Source organism: Somniosus microcephalus, chromosome 11, assembly GCF_052327205.1.
Source record: "Somniosus microcephalus isolate GS21.2 chromosome 11, FLI_Smic_1.0, whole genome shotgun sequence".
NCBI lineage: Eukaryota > Metazoa > Chordata > Chondrichthyes > Squaliformes > Somniosidae > Somniosus > Somniosus microcephalus.
This window is the reverse complement of record NC_140997.1, coordinates 27,705,188-27,731,026: the sequence shown is the minus strand read 5'-3', so window position 1 is coordinate 27,731,026 and position 25,839 is coordinate 27,705,188. Positions and strand designations below refer to the sequence as shown.

At 47.6% G+C, this 25,839-nt stretch overlaps 1 protein-coding gene across 4 annotated transcripts in view; it reads right to left on the bottom strand.

Annotated features, from left to right (window-relative positions):
- Positions 1-25,839, bottom strand: part of LOC147110430 (kinesin-like protein KIF19) — a 196,371-nt gene that overhangs the window by 42,849 nt on the left and 127,683 nt on the right. For all 4 annotated transcript variants that reach the window (XM_086000408.1, XM_086000407.1, XM_086000405.1 and 1 more), the window contains exons 14-15: positions 5,899-6,020; positions 89-255 (exon numbers count right to left, since the gene is read on the bottom strand). In XM_086000408.1, coding sequence (XP_085856534.1) covers positions 89-255; positions 5,899-6,020 — 289 coding nt within the window. The remainder of the gene's footprint in view (positions 1-88; positions 256-5,898; positions 6,021-25,839) is intronic.

Here is a 25,839-nt window from a genome sequence, read left to right as displayed (position 1 = left end):
GTCTGGTTTTTATTCCGGTTGGTTTGAATAGAGAATCTGTGGATGACTTCATGCCAATTATCATAGAAAAAAGTCTTGGAAATGTTACCTGTCATGTTCGGGGAGTATTGGAGGCAGTGAGTCCTTCACCCGGGCATGAAGAAGTTTTCTGTTCTCGTGAACTGTCCTTGGCCTTATATCATCTTTATTTCCTTCCAGTGCCAACACATAGTCTTCTAGGTTCAACTGACGAGCAACATTCAGAATTGTGCGATCCTGTACGATACACAATAAGGAAGTGTAGAACGTAACTGGGAAGTGTAGGTCTGCAGTTTTGCAAAAGTCTGTCATTTGATGCAGGCAGAATATGAGGAGCAGAGCCAGAAACTAGTCAGAGGCTTATTCTGTGCTATTGAGTGGAAGGATGGGGTTACAGATTCAGGTCTGTCTTGCGTTCAGTAGCATCAACTGTTCCTGTAAGCAGCCTGAACATTTTACTTCTGTGGGAGTTGGCTGCCGCTGCCCATATCTACATGTATAATCGGGAGACCTAGAGGGTATAACAATGAAACTCCTTTGTGATCTCGACTGGATCGCCATGTCTTTCACATGTGTATTTCTGCAATCTTTCCGAAGGCAGACCATCATCAGAGGAGAATGAGCTAGGTTTTGAAGCATTTAGTGGCTTTATTCCACAGTACGGTGAAAATGCACAGAGCAACGGTCTTGATCAGAGTCCCTCAGCTCAATTGGAACAACAACAATGACGTGCATTTATGTAGCACCCTTAACGTAGAAAAATGTCCCATGAAGCTTCACAGCAGTGTAATCTGACAAAAATCAACGCCAAGCCGAAGAAAGAGGTATTAGGAGGGGTGACTAAAAGCTTGGTCAAAGAGATGGGTTTTAGGGAGCTGAAGAGGCATAGGGAGGAGTTTCCAGAGCTCAAGGCCCAGACAGCTGAAGATATGGCTGCCAGTGATGGGAGTGAAGGGTTTTGGAATGCACAGGAGACCAAAGTTGGAAGAATGCCGAGTTCTCGGATTGTTGTAGGGCTGGAGAAGGTTACAGCGTTAGGGAGGGTCATGACGGGATTTGAACACGAGGATGACTATTTTAAACTTGAGGCACTGGGAGACTGGGAGCCAACGTAGGTCAGCGAGCACATGGGTGATGGGCGAGTGGGACTTGGTGCTGGATTGGGTACAGGCAGCAGAGCTTTGGATGAGCTAACGATTATGGAGGGTGGAGGATGGGAGGCCGGCCAGGAGAGCATTGGAATAGTCGAGTCTGGAGAGTGACAAACGCATGGGTGAGGGTTTCCGTAACAGATAGGCCGAGGTGGGGGGAAGATAGGAATTGTTATGGAGATGGAAGTCGGCGGTCTTGCGGTGGAAAGGATATGGGGTTGAAAACCTTTACTTGCGTAATTATACAGCAGAAAGGGTACGCTGTGGCAGAACCACTGAATGACTCTGGCTAACTGTATATAATTCTCTTTAACAATGTTCTAACACCAGCCTAAACCTGTACCATTGTGTTAGGCATTACTGTGTTTTGTATATAGAGTTTGCATGTACAGGGCGTGGCCCCTTTAAGAGCGCGGGAAAACGCGATGACGTCACGTCGCAAACCACGTGACTGCCCAGGCAGTCCTCGTGGCATCTCCGTTGAGTAAAGACCTGTTTGATTGTTCTCCTGTGTTGATCTCAGTTATTCGTAGGAATCGTCAATTCCTACAACGCCACGTTTTCCCACGTCAATGAGTCATTTTATTTGACTTAAACAGAATAACTCCTCTGCATCCTGTCCTACAGCCCAGGAAAGAGCATCAACTCCCTGCAGTCTCCTGTCTTCTCAACCATCTTACGTCACTTTTCTGTTTGACTGCCCTCTTTGGTGTCCGTGTTCTGTTTGAAAAGCCTCTCACTCAGTGTCAAAAAGCTGGTCCATCTTCTCCCTCTCTCACAGACTGCCAGAAATCAGAGTTTTCCAATACACTGGTGTCTTTCTGAATACTCAGACAAACTAATAAATCACTTAGGGGGAGAAATTGGGTGAGTAGCGCCACCTGTTAGCGCCTAAAGAGGCAGTCAGTGGCTGTAGCGCCACTGGCTGCGCCTCCCGCGATATTCAGCAGGGGCGCTAATGGTGGCGTTAGCCTTTTGCACTGCGCCGCCGCCGATGACGCCATCGGTGTGCGCAGCACCCCATTCGCGCCCCGATCGTGATATTTGGTAGCGAACGCCGCTGTAGTGCCGTTCGCTACCCGCGCCCGGTTCACGGGGCCTTGCTGCGCCGGCAGAGGCGCAAGTTAAGGTGGAGGTGCGGGGCGGCCGCTTTTTTGGTGGCTGCCTGCCAGCACCTCCGTCCCCGGCCTCCTGGTCCCCCCCCCCCCCGCGGCATTGCCGGCTGTTTCCCGAGAGCCCGGCACTTCTCCTTGGTGCCGGGCTCTTTTGCCGGCACTCGCGATCGGGGCTTGTGCTGCTGCAGGCCCCTCCCCCTTAACAGTGGGAGGAAGGCCTGCAGTACCGCAGTGTGCCATGGCGCTGTGGCACGTAGCGCTGCGAAATTCACTTTCAGCGCCCTAAGAGGGACGCGGAGCGCCTCGAGCCGCGCCCCGTCTCCCTCTAGGGGCACTTCAACTGAATTTGCGGCGATCGCGGCGCAAATTCCAGCGACCAGGCGAACTTTGCGCCGCTTGGGCGCCTCAGGCCAATTTCAATTAAAAACTTGTGAAAATACACATTGGCCCGTATATCCCGATCCCTACGGCTGCGTACGAGCTGTGTACCCATGCGAAGCGCATGCGCTGAAAACCGCATTTCCGATCTGTCAAGAATGCTCGACAGATCCTCCGGCTGCCCTGGAGAAGGGCCTCTGCAGGTGGACAGTTCCACTTTCTGGAAACCCTCTGCCTGCAGAAAACTCTTAGAATTCTTACACCTGGTAAAAGTAGGCGTAAGGCCTGCTTTTACTAGCATAAGAGTTGAAAAAAGTAAAAAAAATTAAAACATTTTCACTCATTTATAATTTAAAAATACTTTTAAAAAAGGTAAGTTTATTTTTAGCCCCGTAAAAAACTTTAATTATTTTTTTCAAAAAATTAAATTTTTGTTTAAAATATTAAATTTAATGTAATTTTAACTCATTTTAAAAACGTGATGGTTTTTAAAAAATTTATTTAATGTTTTAGTGTGTTTTGGGGGTGATCTCCATTCATATATTTGACAGGTCTATGTCAAAAGTATGAAGGGAGATTCCCTTCTCCTATTGGCTGGCCTGGCCCACGTGATCCCAGAGACGTTTGCGAACTGCCTGCGCCCCTGGGATACCTGGGCCTCTGCACATTTCGACTGTGGCGAGGCCCAGCATCGGAAATGGCCGGACCTCGGGAGCCCTCAGGTAAGAGCGTAGATTTTTTCCCCGATGGGAGGCATCCGCACGCAGGAAGCCTCCTGTCGGAAATTACGGGCCATGGTTTTCATAAGCCCAGCATTAAAAGTAACTCTTTTTTTTCTAAATCCTTTCGGGGCATAAATGTTCGGCATCCAGAGATGTTGATGGTTCCAATTCCATTTATGCTTTGGGGTTCCGTTTCTAAAGAAAGACTTGCATTAATATAGCGCCTTTCACGACGTCCCAAAGCACTTTACAGCCAGTGAAGTCATTTTGAAGTGGAGTCACTGTTGTAATGTAGGAAACGCGGCAGCCAATTCGTGCATAGCAAGCTCCCGCAAACAGCAATGTGATAATGACCAGATTATCCGTTTTTGTGATGTTGATTGAGGGATAAATATTGGCCAGGATAAATATTGGGTAACTCCCCTGCTCTTCTTTGTAATAGTGCCATGGCATCTTTTAAGTCCACCAGAGAGAGCAGACGGGGCGGGGCCTTAGTTTAACGTCTCATCTGAAGGACGGCACCTCCGATACTGCAGCATTGCACTGGAATGTCAGCCTACATATTTGTGCTGAAGTCTGGAGTGGGACTATGAAACCACAACCTCCTGATTCCAAGACCAAAGTGCTACCCACAGAGCCACGGCTGACAATCTACTTATTATAATGTGTATAATCAGGGAATCCTCTCAATTTTGCCTAGCAAAGCTTTCTTTCCTTTTCTGGTATGTGTACATATGACAGAAATCATAATTTGTATTTAAAAAATACATCATTCCAGAACCTGCTCAACTTCTTAGCTCCAGTATAATGACATGGGGAGAATGAGGTGGGGTGGGGGAAAGCATTTCCCTTGTTATGCATAGGGACATTGTTTATGCATCTGTAAAGGTTCCCTCTGTTCACTATTTCTAGTGTAATTGTAAGCATGTTCTAGAACCACAGAAAAGAAATAATTTCAAAACCCTAGTTGTCCACAGAAGGCGATGGTGGGCCTTTGTTTTTTATTTTTGAATCACTGCAGAGCTGGTGGTGATGATTACATAGAAGTTACAGCACAGAAACAGGCCATTTGGCCCAATAGATCCATGCCGGTGTTTATGCTCCACTCAAGCTTCCTCCCACCCTTCTTCATCTAACCCCATCACTTCCACTCCTTTCTCCCTCATGTACTCATCTAGCTTCTCCTTAAATGCATCTATGATAATTGCCTCAAACATGCCACGTGGTAGCGAGCTCCACATTCCCACCACTCTGAGTCCACACAGTGTGGACTAGTGTCACATGTAGGCCAGCCAGGTAAGGGCAGCAGGTTCCCTTCCCTGAACGACATTAGTGAACCAGTTGGGTTTTTATGACCATCCAGCAGTTTTCATGCTCATTTGTTTTTGGTATTGTCCACAAATTACCAGGTTGAGTGAATTTAGTTTCACCACTTGCCAAGGTGGGATTTGAACTTATGGAGATAGATTTTCAACTTGCTATCAGGGCATAAAACTGCTTTTGTGCATTGTCCATCTATTATACAAACTGCCCAATCCACTCCACCCGGATAGCCACAAACTCCTTTCCCTAGCCACCGACTCCATCCCTCTCCCTGGCAACTGTCTGAGGCTGAGCCAGACCATTCGCAACCTTGGTGTCGTATTTGACCCTGAGATGAGCTGCCGACCACATATCTGCTCCATCACCAAGACCACCTACTTTCACCGCCATAACATCACCTGACTCCGCCCTTGCCTCAGCTCATCTGCTGCTGAAGCCCTTATCCATGCCGTTGTTACCTCTAGACTTGACAACACACTCATCCAAAACTCAGCTACCCATATCCTAACTCGTACCAAGTTCCATTCACCCATCACCCCTGGGCTCGCTGACCTACATTGAAACCCAGTCCGGCAACGCCTCAATTTTAAAATTCTCATCCTTGTTTTCAAATCCCTCCATGGCCTCGGCCCTCCATCTCTACAACCCACCGAGATATCTGCCCTCCTCTAATTCTGGTCTCTTGCACATCCCCGATTTTAATCGTTCCTCCATTGGTGGCCGTGCCTTCAGCTGCCTCGACCCTAAACTCTGGAATTCCCTCCCGAAACCTCTCTGCCTCTCTCTACCTCTTTCTCCTCTTTTTAAGACGCACCTTAAAACCTATCTCTTTAACCAAGCTTTTGGCCATCTGTCCTAATATCTCCTTATGTGGCTCGGTGTCAAATTTTGTTTGCTAATGTTCCTGTGAAGCACCTTGGGATGTTTTCCTATGTTAAAGGCGCTATATAAATACAAGTTGTTGTTGTTGAAAATATATCCCATAAACCCTTGGTTGCTAGTCCAGTTGCACAATCATAACACTACCATGCCCTTGTACAATTAGCACTCCTCCAATTGATTACTGAATACTGGGAAACACGATTAGACCTAATAGTATTTTTTAGGGTTTTGAAAACAGTTAATCACTGGGGTCTAAATGGTCAAACAGAGAATTAGCTGTTAGTGCAAACAAAACAGTAGTTGTAGTACCCTCAATGTGTTGGAGGTGATGGAATGGATAGTGACGAGGCTGTCTAGTGTCCCCTCCTCCATGTCTTGCCAATACATGGTGTAGAGATTGTGCAGTTGCTGCGGAATTTGGATGTTGTGATCTAGAGGAAAACAGAAGTCACATCAGCATCGATATACAGCCATCAGGCATCAAGTGAGCACATACTACACAAACGTCATGACAAAATTGATTCAGATTAATTCCACTGTCGGGATCTCAGGGCATTACATTTGAAGGAGAGTCACAATATTATGAACCAGCACAAATCCTGCCATTGTTCAAGGTAATTGAAGATCCTTGTCCAAGTATAAAAGTGATGTCACTGTCTTCACAGTTTATTTTCTCTTGATCGATCATGATTAGTGTGATTTTGAGTACGAGAACTTAAATTAAGATTAAATTAAAATTAATTTTACATCAACACTGCACAAACAGCAAAACTTTCTCCCATCATGCATCATTGAACGGGCCACATTAACACTGTGGACCAGCCAGCACGGGTGTCTTTCAAATACCTCCTCTAACTTTATCTTCCATTAAACCGGTTCTTTATCTGCTCTGACCTGAGCAGTATATCCACTCTCAGATTGGTGCCAATTATCTGTGCCAGTAAGTTTCCAATGTTATGCGCCAAGCAATATAGGAACAGGAGCAGGCCATTCAGCCCCTTGAGCCTGCTCCGCCATTCAATCGCATCATGGCTGATCTGTACCTCAATTCCAATTACCCGTCTTTGATCCATATCCCTTGATACCCTTATCGAATAAAGGTATCAAAAGCCTTGGCTCAGTGGTAGCATTATCGCCTCTGAGTCAGGAGGTCGTGGATTCAAGCCACACTCCAGAGAGCTAAGCGCATAATCTAGGCTGACACTTCCATGTGGTACTGAGTGTACACTGCACTTGTCAGAGGTGCCGTCTTGCAGATGAGACGTTAAACCGAGGCCCCGTCTGCCTTCTCCATGGATGCAAAAGATCCCACGGCACTATTCGAGGGAGAGTAGGGGGGAGTTCTCCTGGTGTTCTGGCCAACATTTATCCCGCAACCAACACCTAAAACAGATGATCTGATTTGTGGGAGCTTGCTGTGCGCAAAATGGCTGCTGCGTTTCCTACATTACAACAGTGACTACGCTTCAAAAGTATTTCATTGGCTGTAAAGCGATTGGGACATCCTGAGGTCATGAAAGGCACTATATAAAATGCAAGTCCTTTCTTTTTAAAAATTAAAATTCTGTCAATCTCTGTCTTAAACATGTCGATTGTCCCAGCATCCACGGCCTTTTGGGGGAGAGAGTTCCAGATTTCCACTCCCTTCTGCATGAAAAAAATGTTTCCCGATTCAACTCCTAAATGGCCTCACTTTAATTTTAAGGCTATGTCCTCTTTCTCTGGAATTCCCTCACCAGAGGGAATTGTTTTTCTGTATCTACCCTACATCGCATCCCTTTATCATATTAAACACCTCAATTAGGTTATCCTTCAACCTTCAAGGGAATACAAGACAAGTTCATGCAACCTGTCCTCATAAGTTAATCCACATTCCCTTTGCTTCTTTCTGCCATTTGTCATCTGCAGCTCCATCTTTGGAAATTCAATTACTGGCTGCTTTTTTTTTGATTGCTATCTTTTACTGGCTCCAGCTGCTGCTGTAACGCATCCTTGACGACTGCCAATAACCAATTATGGCGTGTTTAGAATAACTGGGTTAATGTCTCTGGTAAAATCGCAGACGAAGGAATTTCATACGAGTGTGTTAAGCCTCCATACAGAAAACTCACAGCACAATTTCACCCCGTCTGTAACAAGTGGTACTGTTTTAAAGCCATTTAATTGCAAGAGTGAAGCCTCGTCATTGATACCTCTTTTAGAAATGAAACAATTTTAAAAGGATGACTATCATTTCAATGAACCATAATCCTGTGATATCTAAATGGAATGCTGATGGTAAGACTCCTTGTTTCAAAAACCCCTCTATTTGTCTTGTACAAACTTTGGCCCGGAATTTGCGGTGGGTAAGAACAGCGAACGGACAGCGGAAATCCTGACAGTTGCGGTCAGTTGTTCACTGCTCCGACACTGGCTGCACTGTGACCCCCGTAGCCAGCAGTCAGTATAATCCGGGAAATCAGTGAAACTGATGAAAACCTGGGCTTCTCCGTGGTAAGATCGCTGTTAAATACCCCATTAAATGTTAGGCCTTGTTGGATAAGGTGTAACTGGGGTTTTAACAGCTATTGATTGCTAAACAAACCTTATGGCCCTGAAAAACTGATTTTAATTTTGTGGAGTGTCAAATTTAATAACATTACAATTTTTATTAAACTTTAAAATATATATATATATTTTTTTTTTAAGTTTGTTCTTATTTATTTCATGTTTACCTTTTCCCCATGCGAGAGCCCCAATCTTTGTTTTGCTCCCTATAATATAACATAATCAGACTAAAAGGAACTTCTTCACTTCCTGGTTCCCCGTCTGAGAATTCTGCATTGTGATTGGCTGCTTCGACAGCTTGTTGTATGGAATTCCTACCAATCTACAACGATCTCAACTGAACCTTGGAAAAAAAAGCCAAGCATCTCGCCATATAGATCGCGAGATCTTTGTGGCCAGCTTTCTTTGGGGGCCGGCGGTGAACGCCTTTCCTTCGCCACTGACCGCAAATTACAGGCCTTTTAAGTTTTGAATCGGGGTTCACTTGGCCCAGGCAAGAAATTGTGTCGCATGCCAGTGCCGACTTGGTCACAATTCCAGTATAAAATAGCAGCAGCCCCACAACTTGAATTCCTCTTTCCTAATCCCCGGACCAGCTAATCCACTTCTCCTTTACACATTCACTACATTCCCCTCCTCTCCTCCCCACTGCTTGCTTCAACCTCGAACGCCAGCCAGCTTTTGATTGCCACCAAGTTGAAAATAAAATGTAAGAAATGATTAATGCGTGCAGATTACCTGTACTACATATGAACTAATGTGCACACATATGTAGCATGAATGCACACGCAACTAAATTCCAAAGAAGCACTGTATCACTGTGAAAATGGGGCACCTCCTCGAGACAATTAATGACCCTGGATTAGGATGGAACATCTCAACAGAAACAAGATAATGTTTGTTGGTGATTATAGTATCCGTGTAGAGATTCTTCCTGTCTCTGTGTTTATCAGCTCAAGGACGCCAGGCACGAACCCTGCAAACACCGCCCTTCATTATCACTGATCTGGCTCCCGAATCTAACATTCCTGCAGGGTCATGTATGTAAACATTGCCCTGGGTAGAATAGCACTGATCATCTTCGGCTTTGACAAGGATGCAGACTGATCAAGCCAGACGGCATATTTGAAGGAGGAGAGGCAACAATTCTGTGTTGAGCTCTCATACTATTATCATGATGCATTAACATTCTCTTTACAATTCCAAATTATAGGACTCTTGAATTACTTAAATTGTTAAATACTCAGAAAGAAGTGTTAGACTGATACCTGGGATGGCAGGAATGACGTATGAGGAGAGATTGGGTCGATTGGGCTTATACTCGCTGGAGATTAGAAGAATGAGAGGGGATCTCATTGAAACTTATAAAATTCTAACAGGACTAGACAGACTAGATGCAGGAAGGATGTTCCCGATGGCGGGGGAGTCCAGAACCAGGGGTCACAGTCTAAAGATAAGGGGTAAGCCATTTAGGACAGGGATGAGGAGGAATTTCTTCACCCAGAGAGTGGTGAACCTGTGGAATTCTCTACCACACAAGGCAGTTGAGGCCAATTCATTAAATATATTCAAAAAGGAGTTAGATATATTTTGTTAAGGCTAAAGGGATCAAGGGATATGGGGAGAAGGCAGGGACAGGGTACTGAATTTGGATGATCGGCCATGATCTCATTGAATGGCGGAGCAGACTCGAGGGGCCGAATGGCCTACTCCTATCTTCTATGTTATTGTCTATCAATCTTGCCTCTGAGTCAGAAGTTATTATAATTTGAAGACTTGTCCTCAATGGGACAGTACTCTAACCGTACACAGATTTATTTATTTATATATATTATATTTTTTAAAATATTATTCTTACCACCAGTTAGACTTACTGGGTCCGATTTTAACCTGGCCATATCAACGTTAATGAGGTGTTCATGGCCTCAAGATGGGGTTGTTAAACTTGCCGCCCCGTGAACACCGAGGCTTCAGCCGCTGCTATTTTAAAGGGGCCTACTGTTCGGCACCCAAAGAGTTCACCTGTTTCAAGCAGTAGGGGCCTTTTAATATGCAACTCGGTGTTCCATGACATACACAAGACCCCAGCTGCCATCTCGGGAGACAACTGGGTACACAGCCTGCACTGTGCACAGTCCGACCAGCAGGACAGCCAGAGGGGTACGTTTTAAATTACTGTTGTCGGGGCCAAGAGGAACAAGAGTGCTCCTCCGGGCCCCACCAAAAATAATCTGGGCCGCTTCCGCCCCGGAATCTCCCCTTACTTCACAATCACAGAACCCCCCCTCCCAGGGCTTGTCTTGCTTCTGGGCATGGCGGCCTCCCGATATTGGGCCGACCTGAATCCGACGAGCTGCATGTTTGGCAGCTCACCGGTTCCTGCTCAAATGAGGCCCAGATCTCGAAACGGCTCCGGCCTCCTTTTCTCCCGGCACCGTTGGGCGGGAGGCACGCTCTGCCGGACAGCCGGCTGAAAGTTAAAATCTACCCCTCCCCCTGTTCCTTCGTGTTCTCTCAGGAGATTTTAAAGAAAATGGCTGCTGCAGCAGGAAAAGGCCCATTCAAAAATATTATTCCACACGCAAGGGAAAAAAACTCGAGTTTTAAAGGAATGTATTTCTCATCCATCCAAGAAAGAAAATCTCATGAGCTTTATAATTCAGATATAAAAGGTACACATACATGTTCTTGCCTTACTCAGCATTGGGCTTTTGTTTGTCGCTACATTTTTACATCCGCTCATCAAGTGATGGCCTTGCTGAGAAACCAAATCTGATTCTCTTTTTCCCTCAGTGACGGGTTCAGCACCAATAATCCTTGTCTCACAACAACTTGCATTTATATATCAACTTTAACATAGTGAAACGTCCCAAGGTGCTTCACAGGAGCGTAAGTAAACAACATTTTACACCAAGCCACATAAGGAGAATATAGAAATAGAGACACTTCTCTATTTCTGTGACGTTGGGTTCAAAATCCAATCTAATCGGAATTATAGCCCCCACCGCTTATTGGTGTCAAGGCGATTTGCCCGCTATACCCAGTGGCCGGTATATCCAATATTCCACCAGCAGGGGGCTTTTCATTTCACACTCAGTCTTATCCTTATGGCTTTACCAAGAGGCGCTGCCAAATTAGCGGAAAATAGGCCAGAGGGGAGATGAGGAGACAACAGAAAATGCTGGAAACACTCAGCAGGTCAGGCAGCATCTGTGGAGAGAGAAACAGAGTTAACGTTTCAGGTCTGTGACCCTTCGTCAGAACTGGTAAAAGTTGGAGACGAAGGGTCACAGACCTGAAACGTTAACTCTGTTTCTCTCTCCACAGATGCTGCCTGACCTGCTGAGTGTTTCCAGCGTTTTCTGTTATTTCAGATTTCCAGCATCCGCAGTATTTTGCTATTGTTTGGGAGATGAGGAGAAATTATATTACACAGCGATTTGTGATGATCTGGAATGCATTACCTGAAAGGGCGTTGGAAGAAGATTCAATCGTAACTTTCAAAAGGGAATTGGAGATATACTTGAAGGGGGGAAAATTGCAGGGCTATGGGGATAGAGCAGGGGAGTGGGACTAATTGGATAGCTCTTTCGAAGAGCTGGTACAAGCACAATGGACTGAATAGGAAACTTCTGTGCTGTATGATTCCATGATTCCATTTGAGATTTTTGTTGTAGCGACAAAGGCTGTTTAGTGTGATTACAACATTAATGCTATTGAGTTAACTATGGGTAAAAAAAAAATATATTTCTTAAAGTGTTATGTTGTGGCAAAGCCACCAAGGGACTCCTGTATAACTGCCTTTAACAAGAGTGCTACAGCACCTAAGTTGTTTACTGTATGTAAATAGCCAGTTCTGGGTAGGTCCCAGAACCAGCGCGATGACGTCATCACGTTGGTCACGTGACGTCCCGAACGGCGGGAAACGTGATGACGTCATGACGTCAGACTGGGAGGTTCCCAGCTCAGAGCTCGTGAAGCCAGCATTAAGAAAAGACCTGTTGATTGTTTCTCCTGCATACCATTGTTTGTTCTCTAGTTTACATTAAACTTCGTTTTATTATCGGACTGACTCGACCTCAGTGCTTCAGTTAGGGATCTGTCGATTCCTACAATGTTTTACTTTTCTTAAAAGCTTAAAACTTAGCTACAGAAACCAACTGATATCAAGTGCATTGTTTGATAATGTTCTTCCATACTCGCATCTGGGAGATTTTTAATTGCCGAGCAAATAAGAATATCACTGGTAAAATATTTATGAGCGTGTACTTTAATTACTGCAGTTGTCTCCACAAGGGAGGTTTAAACATTATTACAAATCACATCAAGAGTTTAAGAACTGCAACTGTGGGGCACATATTTACAAATAAGAACTTTTAAAAAAAAAGTATAATTAGAGCCAATTAGGATCTACCAAATCTGCACACTCAAAACACCAAAGAGCAAGTGATGGTATCTGTTATTTAATGAAAAAAAGACTTGCATTTATATAGCTCCTTTCACAACCACAGGACGTCCAATTTACAGCCAATTAAGTACTTTTGAAGTGGAGTCACTGTTGTAATGTAGGTAACATAGCAGCCAATTTGCGCACATAACCAGATCATCTGTTTTAGTGATATTGGTTGAGGGATAAATATTGGCTGGGACACCGGGTTGAACTCCCCTGCTCGTCTTCGAAATAGTGCCATAGGATATTTTACGTCCGCCCGAGAGGGCAGACAGAGCCTCGGTTTAACGTCTCGTCCGAAAGATGACACCTCCGACAATGCAGCGCTCCCTCAGCACTGCACTGGAGTGTCAGCCTAGATTATGTACCGAAGTCTCTGGAGTGGGACTTGAACCCACGACCATCTGGCTCAGAAGTGAGAGAGTGCTGCCCACTGAGCCATAGCTGGCACCTAATAGGTCAACACAAGGGCCTAAAAAGAAAGGTTTAAAAGAAGCTTTGGGAAAAGCAACTAAACCAAATAATGATTACTTAAAAATGCATTGAAAGGCACAGACAATGTCAGATTTCTGATAAAATTTCAATGCTATTTTTACTCTTTATATAAAACTGAAGTCTCCCCGCCCCCATAACTCAGGTGGTTCCGGCAACAAGAAGCTGTTCCAAAGATAGGAGGAGGGTCACAAACTCAGCCCCTAATCTGTGCTGAGGTAGCTGATCTCAAACAGGGCTGTGGCTAACACCCTAAATTGGTCTCAGTATCCCCGGATTAGGAAGTGGAAATAAAGTGGGCATGGTTTGTAGTGGCTGTGGCCCAGTTGGTAGCACACTTGCCTCTGAGTCAGAAAGTTGTGTGTTCAAGTCCCACGCCAGGGACTTGAGCACATAAAGCTAGGCTGACACGCCCAGGGGAGTACTGCACTGTCGGAGGTGCCGTCTTTCAGGTGACGCATTAAACCGAGGCCGCGTCTGCTCTCTCAGGTGGACGTAAATGATCCCATGGCACTATTTCGAAGAAGAGTAGGGGAGTTATTCCCGGTGTCCTGGCCAATATTTATCCCTCAACCAACATAACAAAAAACAGATTATCTGGCCATTATCACACTGCTGTTTGTGGGAGCTTGCTGTGTGCAAATTGGCTGCCACGTTTCCCACATTACAACAGTGACTCCACTTCAAAAAGTACTTCATTGGCTGTAAAGTGCTTTGAGACGTCCGGTGGTTGTGAAAGGCGCTATATAAATGCAAGTCTTTCTTTTTAGTGTGAACACACTGTTAGTAATATCATAGCCATACTTGCATTAGGATGCGAGCTTAACACAGAAGCAAACAATCACGCTAATGAACCAAAAGGTACCAACTTATAAATTATTAGGGCATGGGGTCGCACTAACTTTTATTTGTCACATCTGGGCATGTTTTATTGCTGCCAACAGATTTAACAGGAAACAGCGTTTTTCAGCTCAGCGTAGCCCAATATATTACTGGGCCTATTAGCGTTGCACTTCATGACTGAGCTGGTCTGAATGTGTTATTAGGATTTATAATCGTAACATTTTGTGGAGAAAATACAATAATTTATAGGCTTTAAGTTGCATGAACCAAGCTATTTTCTATATGAATATATAATGAGAGCAGTTCCCAGCGGGCAAAGGAGTGCTGCATGGGATAGAAAATGCCAGCAACATCATACAGTAGACTGAAGAGATCCACACTGCAAGCTTTCTTTTTGCCTGCACATAAAATATGTACGAAGGAAAAAAAGACACTGGATTAAAAAAAATTAAAAGTGAATGTTTGGTCAAATAACCATATAAAATTTTACACACCTATTTACTTGCTTAATGACTTGCCCAACAGCCCTAATAGCTAATTTTCATGAGTGCGTCTTTATAATGTGTCTCAGCAGGATATTGGACTCGGGAGGGGCGGGTAGGGGTGGACATTTCATTCACATCCGTTGTCCACGCACGTGCACTTCCAAAAGGGGTTACCGGTAGTGATACCAACTCTGGTTTGATGTAGCCCTGGCGGTTTCATCACGTGGCCTCTTGCTTCCTACTGCCCCGCCCAGTCAATCAGCCTTTCTTCTCCATCTCTAATATTTTTATAACTAATAAATAAAAGTTATAAAGACACACTCATGAAAAATAGCAATTAGGGCTGTTGGGCAAGTCATTAGGCAAGTAAATAGATGTGTAAAATTTTATATGGTTATTTGACCAAACATTCACTTTTAATTTTTTTTAATCCAGTGTCTTTTTTTCCTCCGTACATATTTTATGTGCAGGCAAAAAGAAAGCTTGCAGTGTGGATCTCTTCAGTCTACTGTATGATTTTTGTGTCCCAATGGTTTTTCTCCTGGGCTACCGGCAGCAGTGTCCTGGAGAATTGACAACACTAGGTGCTGGTCAGCAATCAGGAGCAGGAACCATAGCCTACTTTTTCCTTCCCAAACCAGGGTGCTGCGGCCATTTGTGATGCCCCAGCTGAGCTCAGCTAACTGAGCACAGATTGGCGTTAAACCTGGAACCTTAGTGCTGTGTATGATTCAGATCAACACGACAAACCTGCCGACCCATTGGTGGCCTCGCAGTTGCCAACAGAACTGAGGCCTGTTTGAAGAGAATAAGTAGTGAAGATAAGCCGACAACAGTAAGGACGCTGAAGAAACAACATTTTAAAATTAGTAATCAATTTCAGGATGGTGCCAAAATTGCTGAGTCGAGAGTGGTGCGGTGGGGGCTCATGTTAGCCACTCTCCAAGCAGTGAGTTTAGGGTTCCCAATCCTCCAGATTTTGACACGAATCCACCGGAATGGGCGATTGGTCTCCCAAGTGCTGCTGCGGACAACTCGGGAGAAATGGTCCTTGTACACGCAGTTTTCACCTGCGCAGTACCATGGCTGGCAACCAAATCGGGTTGTCTGGGCCCTGCTTGATCATCCCACTATTCAGAAACACACCGCTTCACTGCTGGTTGTGAGGATGACGGCATCGGGGTCAACGGAAATCATCTGGAAACTCCATGAGTCCAGAGAGAGCAACTGGGGGAGGGAGAGGAGAGAGCAACACAAACTGGAGGAGGGAGGGAGAAAGATACACAAACTGGAGGAGGGAGGGGGAAAAGATACACAAACTGGGGGAATGAGAGAGAGAAATACAAACTGGGGGAGGGAGAGAGAGAGAAATACAAACTGGGGGAGGGAGAGAAATACAAACTGGGGGAGGGAGAGAAATACAAACTGGGGGAGGGAGAGAAATACAAACTGGGGGAGGGAGGGAGAGAAATACAAACTGGGGGAGGGAGAGAGAGAAATACAAACTGGGGGAGGGAGAGAAATACAAACTGGGGGAGGGAGAGAGAGAAATACAAACTGGGGGAGGGAGAGAGAGAGAAATACAAACTGGGGGAGGGAGAGAGAGAGAAACACAAACTGGGGGAGGGAGAGAGAGAGAAATACAAACTGGGGGAGGGAGAGAGAGAAATACAAACTGGGGGAGGGAGAGAGAGAAATACAAACTGGGGGAGAGAGAGAGAGAGAAATACAAACTGGGGGAGGGAGAGAGAGAGAAATACAAACTGGGGGAGGGAGAGAGAGAGAAATACAAACTGGGGGAGGGAGAGAGAGAGAAATACAAACTGGGGGAGGGAGAGAGAGAAATACAAACTGGGGGAGGGAGAGAGAGAGAAATACAAACTGGGGGAGGGAGAGAGAGAAATACAAACTGGGGGAGGGAGAGAGCGAAATACAAACTGGGGGAGGGAGAGAGAGAAACACAAACTGGGGGAGGGAGAGAGAGAAACACAAACGGGGCGGGAGAGAGAGAAATACAAACTGGGGGAGAGAGAGAGAGAGAAACACAAACTGGGGGAGGGAGAGAGAGAAACACAAACTGGGGGAGGGGAGAGAGAAATACAAACTGGGGGAGGGAGAGAGAGAAATACAAACTGGGGGAGGGAGAGAGAGAGAAATACAAACGGCGGGAGGGAGAGAGAGAGAAATACAAACTGGGGGAGAGAGAGAGAGAAATACAAACTGCGGGAGGGAGAGAGAGAGAAACACAAACTGGGGGAGAGTGAGAGAGAGAAATACAAACTGGGGGAGGGAGAGAGAGAGAAACACAAACTGGGGGAGGGAGAGAGAGAAATACAAACTGGGGGAGGGAGAGAGAGAAATACAAACTGGGGGAGAGAGAGAGAGAGAAATACAAACTGGGGGAGGGAGAGAGAGAAATACAAACTGGGGGAGGGAGAGAGAGAGAAATACAAACTGGGGGAGGGAGAGAGAGAAATACAAACTGGGGGAGGGAGAGAGAGAGAAATACAAACTGGGGGAGGGAGAGAGAGAAATACAAACTGGGGGAGGGAGAGAGAGAAATACAAACTGGGGGAGGGAGAGAGAGAGAAATACAAACTGGGGGAGGGAGAGAGAGAAACACAAACTGGGGGAGAGAGAGAGAGAGAAATACAAACTGGGGGAGGGAGAGAGAGAAATACAAACTGGGGGAGGGAGAGAGAGAGAAACACAAACTGGGGGAGGGAGAGAGAGAGAAATACAAACTGGGGGAGGGAGAGAGAGAGAAATACAAACTGGGGGAGGGAGAGAGAGAGAAATACAAACTGGGGGAGGGAGAGAGAGAAATACAAACTGGGGGAGGGAGAGAGAGAGAAATACAAACTGGGGGAGAGAGAGAAATACAAACTGGGGGAGGGAGAGAGAGAGAAATACAAACTGGGGGAGGGAGACAGAGAGAAATACAAACTGGGGGAGGGAGAGAGAGAGAAATACAAACTGGGGGAGGGAGAGAGAGAAACACAAACTGGGGGAGGGAGAGAGAGAAACACAAACTGGGGGAGGGAGAGAGAGAGAAATACAAACTGGGGGGGAGAGAGAGAGAGAAATACAAACTGGGGGAGGGAGAGAGAGAAATACAAACTGGGGGAGAGAGAGAGAAACACAAACTGGGGGAGAGAGAGAGAGAAATACAAACTGGGGGAGAGAGAGAGAGAGAAATACAAACTGGGGGAGGGAGAGAGAGAAATACAAACTGGGGGAGAGAGAGAGAGAAACAAACTGGGGGAGAGAGAGAGAGAAATACAAACTGGGGGAGGGAGAGAGAGAAATACAAACTGGGGGAGAGAGAGAGAGAGAAATACAAACTGGGGGAGAGAGAGAGAGAGAAATACAAACTGGGGGAGGGAGAGAGAGAAATACAAACTGGGGGAGAGAGAGAGAGAGAAATACAAACTGGGGGAGGGAGAGAGAGAGAAATACAAACTGGGGGAGGGAGAGAGAGAGAAATACAAACTGGGGGAGGGAGAGAGAGAGAAATACAAACTGGGGGAGGGAGAGAGAGAGAAATACAAACTGGGGGAGGGAGAGAGAGAAATACAAACTGGGGGAGAGAGAGAGAGAGAAATACAAACTGGGGGAGGGAGAGAGAGAGAAATACAAACTGGGGGAGGGAGAGAGAGAGAAATACAAACTGGGGGAGGGAGAGAGAGAAATACAAACTGGGGGAGGGAGAGAGAGAGAAATACAAACTGGGGGAGGGAGAGAGAGAGAAATACAAACTGGGGGAGGGAGAGAGAGAGAGAGAAAAATACAAACTGGGGGAGGGAGAGAGAGAGAAATACAAACTGGGGGAGGGAGAGAGAGAGAAATACAAACTGGGGGAGGGAGAGAGAGAGAAATACAAACTGGGGGAGGGAGAGAGAGAGAAATACAAACTGCGGGAGGGAGAGAGAGAAATACAAACTGGGGGAGGGAGAGAGAGAGAAATACAAACTGGGGGAGAGAGAGAGAGAGAAATACAAACTGGGGGAGGGAGAGAGAGAGAAACACAAACTGGGGGAGGGAGAGAGAGAGAAATACAAACTGGGGGAGGGAGAGAGAGAGAAATACAAACTGGGGGAGGGAGAGAGAGAGAAATACAAACTGGGGGAGGGAGAGAGAGAGAAATACAAACTGGGGGAGGGAGAGAGAGAGAAATACAAACTGGGGGAGGGAGAGAGAGAGAAATACAAACTGGGGGAGGGAGAGAGAGAGAAATACAAACTGGGGGAGGGAGAGAGAGAGAAATACAAACTGGGGGAGGGAGAGAGAGAGAAATACAAACTGGGGGAGAGAGAGAGAGAGAAATACAAACTGGGGGAGGGAGAGAGAGAGAAATACAAACTGGGGGAGAGAGAGAGAGAGAAATACAAACTGGGGGAGAGAGAGAAAGAGAAATACAAACTGGGGGAGGGAGAGAGAGAGAAATACAAACTGGGGGAGAGAGAGAGAGAGAAATACAAACTGGGGGAGAGAGAGAGAGAGAAATACAAACTGGGGGAGAGAGAGAGAGAGAAATACAAACTGGGGGAGAGAGAGAGAGAGAAATACAAACTGGGGGAGGGAGAGAGAGAGAAATACAAACTGGGGGAGGGAGAGAGAGAAATACAAACTGGGGGAGGGAGAGAGAGAAACACAAACTGGGGGAGGGAGAGAGAGAAATACAAACTGGGGGAGGGAGAGAGAGAAATACAAACTGGGGGAGGGAGAGAGAGAAACACAAACTGGGGGAGGGAGAGAGAGAAATACAAACTGGGGGAGGGAGAGAGAGAGAAATACAAACTGGGGGAGGGAGAGAGAGAAACACAAACTGGGGGAGGGAGAGAGAGAAATACAAACTGGGGGAGGGAGAGAGAGAAATACAAACTGGGGGAGGGAGAGAGAGAGAAATACAAACTGGGGGAGGGAGAGAGAAATACAAACTGGGGGAGGGAGAGAGAGAGAAATACAAACTGGGGGAGGGAGAGAGAGAGAAATACAAACTGGGGGAGGGAGAGAGAGAAATACAAACTGGGGGAGGGAGAGAGAGAGAAATACAAACTGGGGGAGGGAGAGAGAGAGAAATACAAACTGGGGGAGGGAGAGAGAGAAATACAAACTGGGGGACGGAGAGAGAGAGAAATACAAACTGGGGGAGGGAGAGAGAGAAATACAAACTGGGGGAGGGAGAGAGAGAGAAATACAAACTGGGGGAGGGAGAGAGAGAGAAATACAAACTGGGGGAGGGAGAGAGAGAAACACAAACTGGGGGAGGGAGAGAGAGAAATACAAACTGGGGGAGAGAGAGAGAGAAATACAAACTGGGGGAGGGAGAGAGAGAGAAATACAAACTGGGGGAGGGAGAGAGAGAAACACAAACTGGGGGAGGGAGAGAAATACAAACTGGGAGAGGGAGAGAGAGAGAAATACAAACTGGGGGAGGGAGAGTGAGAAACACAAACTGCAGGAGGGAGAGAGAGAGAAATACAAACTGGGGGAGGGAGAGAGAGAAACACAAACTGGGGGAGGGAGAGAGAGAAATACAAACTGGGGGAGGGAGAGAGAGTGATGTGCCTCAATAATCCCGAGACTCGATGTTAGCGAAACAAAACAAGGCTTTTATTAACTTAGAAGATAACAGTGGAGAGAGGTATCTTCCCTGGAGGTCTGCAGTACTGGCTGTGAGGCCAGACTGAGCTGGCTTACATGGAGGCCAGGTATGGGCGGAGCCCTACACACAACACATTCCATACATTCCAATACACAATACAATGGTGAGGAGAAACCTGAAACCAACCACAGTCACAGGCAATACAATGGTAAGGGGGAACCTGAAACCAACCACAGTCACAGGCAGTGATGAATGGAATATTTCATCACATTCACCCCTTCTATAGATTTAGTCTGTTCGGGGGTTTGGTAGTCCTCTGCGACCGACGTGGCTGTTGTGGTGTCGCGGGTGTCGGCTGGGTGTCCCCGGTGGCCTCCTGGGTCTCTGCCGGGGGTGCCGCCAGGGTTGTTGAAGGGGTAGTTGGTGGGGGTGCCGTTGGTCGATGTTCTTCCGGGGGTGATGAAAGAGTAGTGGGTGGGTAAGAGTTGCTGTGGTCGCTGTTGCTGCTATTGCCGTGGTTGTTGTCGTTACCGGCTGGGGCGACGTCTTTTATTGACACGGTGTCCTCCCTTCCGTCGGCGTGCCGGACATACGCGTATTGGGGGTTGGCGTTGAGTAGGTGCACTGGCTCCACGAGAGGGTCCGTCTTATGGCCCCTCACATGCCTTCGCACGAATACCGGACCCGGGGTGGAGAGCCATGACGGCATGGATACGCCTGAGGTGGATTTCCGGGGGAAGCTAAACATTCGTTCATGAGGCGTGGCATTAGTGGCAGTACACAATAGCGACCGTATCGAATGGAGCACATCTGAGAGGACTTCCTGCCAGCGGGAGATAGGGAGGCCCTTGGTCCTTAGAGCTAGAGTGACTGCTTTCCATACTGTCCCGTTCTCTCGCTCCACTTGACCGTTACCCCGGGGGTTGTAGCTGGTGGTACGGCTCGTGGCGATACCCCTGGACAGCATGTACTGGCGTAGCTCTTCACTCATGAAGGACGCCCCCCTATCCGTGTGGATGTAGCTCGGCATACCGAACAGGCAGAACAGGCTGTTGAGGCATTTAATGACCGTGGCGCTGGTCATGTCTGGGCAGGGGAAGGCGAATGGGAACCGGGAGTATTCGTCCACAATGTTCAGGAAGTAAACATTGCGGTCGACGGACGGGAGGGGGCCCTTGAAATCTAAGCTGAGCCGCTCAAAGGGCCGTGTAGCTTTGATTAAGTGGGCTCTATCAGGGTGGTAGAACCGAGGCTTGCACTCAGCGCAAGTGCGGCAGTTCCTGGTCAGAGACCGAACTTCCTCAATCGAGTAGGGTAAGTTGCGGGACTTTATGAAGTGGAACAGCCGCGTGACCCCTGGGTGGCAGAGGTCCTTGTGGAGGGTCTGTAGCCGGTCCCCGGTGGCACTGGCACACATCCCTCGTGAGAGGGCATCTGGGGATTCGTTAAGGGCCCCTGGCCGGTAAATGATGTCATACTCGAAGGTGGAGAGCTCGATCCGCCACCTAAGAATCTTATCATTTTTGATCTTCCCCCTCTGTTTATTATTGAACATAAACGCTACCGACCGCTGGTCGGTAAGTAGGGTGAAGCGTTTGCCGGCTAGGTAGTGGCGCCAGTGGCGCACTGCCTCCACGATGGCTTGGGCCTCCTTTTCCACGGAGGAGTGTCTGATCTCGGGCCCTTGGAGGGTCCTCGAGAAGAAAGCTACGGGCCGCCCCGCCTGGTTGAGGGTGGCTGCCAAGGCAAAGTCAGACGCATCACTTTCCACTTGAAATGGAGTGTTCTCGTCCACTGCCTGTAGCGTGGCCCGCTCAATATCCTGCTTAATGCTTTTGAAGGCGGCGTGGGCCTCAGCAGAGAGCGGAAAAGAGGATGCTTTCAAGAGGGGGCGGGCTTTGTCGGAGTAGTTGGGGACCCATTGGGAATAATAAGAAAATAACCCCAGGCACCTTTTCAGGGCTTTGGGAGTGTTGGGCAGGGGCAGCTCCCGTAGGGGGCGCAATCGGTCGGGGTCTGGTCCGATTTCCCCATTCTCCACCACGCTGCCTAGTATGCAGAGGCGCGTGGTGTTGAAAACGCACTTGTCCTCGTTGTAGGTGAGGTTGAGTTTTTGTGCGGTTTTCAGGAACCTCTCGAGGTTCGAGTCGTGATCCTGCTGGTTGTGACCGCAGATGGTGACGTTGTCGAGGTAGGGGAAGGTTGCCTGCAAGTGGTGGTCATCGACCATGCGATCCATCTCCCTCTGGAAGACCAAGACCCCATTCGTCACCCCAAAGGGGACTCTGAGGAATTGGTAGAGGCGTCCGTTCGCCTCGAAGGCGGTGTACGGGCGGTCCTCTGGTCTGATAGGGAGCTGGTGGTACGCTGACTTGAGGTCGATGGTGGAGAACACCCGGTATTGGGCGATTTGGTTCACCATTTCTGATATGCGGGGTAGCGGGTAGGCGTCTAGTTGGGTGTACCTGTTGATCGTTTGGCTATAGTCAATCACCATCCGTTTCTTCTCGCTACCCCTTACCACCACCACTTGGGCGCGCCACGGGCTATTGCTGCATTCAATAATGCGCTCTTTCAGGAGCCTGTCTACCTCAGTTGCGATAAACCGCCTGTCCTCCCAGCTGTACCTCCTGCTTTTGGTCGCTATTGGCCGGCAGTTAGGGGTAAGGTTCGCGAATAGCGAAGGCGGCTTTACCTTCAGGGTAGCCAGGCCGCACACTATGAGGGGCGGCTGGGACCCACCGTACTTGAGCGTGATGCTTTGGTGGTTGCACTGGAAATCCAGGCCCAAGATCACGCTCGCGCATAGATTCTTCATGATTAATACTTTAAAATTATCGTATACAGTCCCGTTAACGGACAATTGTACCGTGCAGTAACCCAGAATGGTCGATGTCTGGGTTTTATCAGCCATAGAGATGGTACCCCGAGTAGGGACCACCTTTAGGGAGAGTTGTCGTGCCAGTTCCGGGTGGATAAAACTCTCCGTGCTTCCACTGTCAATTAAACATTTAACCCCGCACCCGTTTACCTCGATGTCCACCATTGATTTGGATAGTGGGTGGGGCCTGGTCTGGTCCACTGTGACCGATGCCACTGTAGGGCCCTGATCGAGACAAGATGGCGTCCGCGCTGTCTGCTCACAAGATGGCGGACCCCACGAGGTCGGGCAAGATGGCGTCCAAGATGGCCGCTCCCACGGCGCACACGCGGCGGTGGCGAGTTTTGGTTTTCCAGCGGGGTTCCCTCTGCACACCTTCCCAAAGTGCCCCTTCTTACCGCACTTAAAGCAGGTGGTGCCTTTCGCCGGGCACAGGTTTCTGGTGTGCTTTGGCTGCCCGCAGAAGTAGCAGTTGGGTCCCCGACACGTCGCGGCTGTCGTAGGGCTTCTGGGGGGAGAGCGGGGCCCCGACGGTGTCGGGCTGCCGGGCGGGGAAGATGCCTTCCAAGATGGCGGCGCCCTTGGTGCACACGTGGCGGCGTGGACGGCGCGGACTGAAGAGTAGGCGTCCGAGTTTCTCTGGGCCACATCCAGGGATCGCGCGGTGTCCGCAGCCTGTTTCAGGTCCAATCACGTTTTTTCCAGCAGTCTTTGCCGGATGTAAGTGGAGCTGAGGCCTGTGATAAAGGCATCGCGAACAAGCTCGTCGGTGTACACTGCGGCTTTTACATCTCGGCACTTGCAGTCTTTGCCAAGCATTTTCAGGGTGCCTAGGAACTCCTCCACCGATTCCCCAGGTCGCTGTGCGCGAGTGGCGAGCAGATGCCTAGCATACACCTCATTCGTAGGCTGCTGGTAATGCGCCTTTAAGATGTCGCAGGCGGCCAGGTACGTGTTGGCGTCTTGGATGAGGGGGTAAACCCGGTGGCTTACCCAATTCCGCAGAATTCCGAGTTTCATACTCACAGCGTCCGTAGCGTCTTTGACGGCTGCGGAATTGTCCAGGAAGAATTCCATACACATAAACCAGTGTCCGAAGCGTGCTGATGCGTCCGGAGCATGCTGATCCAAATCCAAACGTTTGGGTTTCAGGAGTTGATCCATTGTGTTGAAAAATAAGTTAATAAAATTGATGTGCCTCAATAATCCCGAGACTCGATGTTAGCGAAACAAAACAAGGCTTTTATTAACTTAGAAGATAACAGTGGAGAGAGGTATCTTCCCTGGAGGTCTGCAGTACTGGCTGTGAGGCCAGACTGAGCTGGCTTACATGGAGGCCAGGTATGGGCGGAGCCCTACACACAACACATTCCATACATTCCAATACACAATACAATGGTGAGGAGAAACCTGAAACCAACCACAGTCACAGGCAATACAATGGTAAGGGGGAACCTGAAACAAACCACAGTCACAGGCAGTGATGAATGGAATATTTCATCACAGAGAGAAACACAAACTGGGGGAGGGAGAGAGAAATACAAACTGGGGGAGGGAGAGAGAGAGAAACACAAACTGGGGGAGGGAGAGAAATACAAATTGGGGAGGGAGAGAGAAACACAAACTGGGGGAGGGAGGGAGAGAAATACAAACTGGGGGAGGGAGAGAGAAACATGCTGTATCATGTGATCGAATGCCATGTGATCAAATGTCACCTGATCAAATCTCCAGGAATAGATCAAAGCAGAGTTGTCAACCCAAAGTGAGTTCCCAAACTCCACCGAGCATGAATGTGGAGGACCTGAGCTGAGGCCTGATACTTTGCCTTAAAGGACCACTTTGGACCTAAGGAAGATAGATCAGAGTGTTTTCTAAATGGTGAGAAGCTAGGAACTGTGGAGGAGTAGAGAGATTTAAGAGTCCAAGTACAGAAATCACTAAAAGCCAGTGGACAGATAATTAAAAAGGCCAATGGAATGTTGGTCTTTATCTCAGCGGGGCTGGAATACAAAGCGGTGGAAGTTATGTTACAGTTATATAAAGCTCTGGTTAGACCCCATTTAGAGTACTGCATTCAGGTCTGGGCACCGCACCTCAGGTAGGATATATGGACCTTAGATGGGGGAGCAGCGCAGATTCACCAGAATGATACCAGGGCTAAAAGTGTTAAATGATTAGGACAGGTTGCACAGACTAGGCTTGTATTAGCTCGAGTACTGAAGATTAAGGGGTGATCTAATTGAGGTTTTTAAGATGATTAAAAGGAGTTGAAAGGGTAGATAGAGAGAAACTATTTCCTCTGGTGGGGGGAGTCCAGAACAATTAGATCTCAGCCATTCAGAGGTGATGTCAGGAAGCACTTCTTCACACAAAGAGTAGTGGAAATCTGGAAAACTCACCCCCAAAAAGCTGTCGAGGCTGGGTCCATTTAAAATGGCAAAACTGAAATTGATAGATTTTTGTAGGGCAAGGGAACCAAGGCGGGTAGATGGAGTTACGATGCAGATCAGCCATGATCTAATTGGATGGCGGAACAGGCTCGAGGGGCTGCATGGCCTCCTCTTGTTCCTGAGATGGCAATAAAACAATTGTAGGGGTAAGCTCACTCCACTTATCTCCTTGTGGCCAGCTCAAGGGCAGCGCAAGCCCAACTCAAGAGTGATCCCACTGAACAGGTCATCTAATGCTTAGTACATGGTGTGGGAGTGCTGCTCAATGAAACATTGTCCCACTTTTTGGCTCTACATTCTGAATTATCAATGTCACCTCAACCCTGTGATAAGATACTGCCCTGGAACACATTCCAGAATTTGTTACTCTTTTTATATTCTATATAAGCTCAAGGATATTGGAAGATTTTTCTGCTTTTTGTTTTCAGATTGTATGGCAGAGGTGTCATGGCAGGCAACAGAGATCCTCCAACTCCTTTCACATGGTAAAGAGT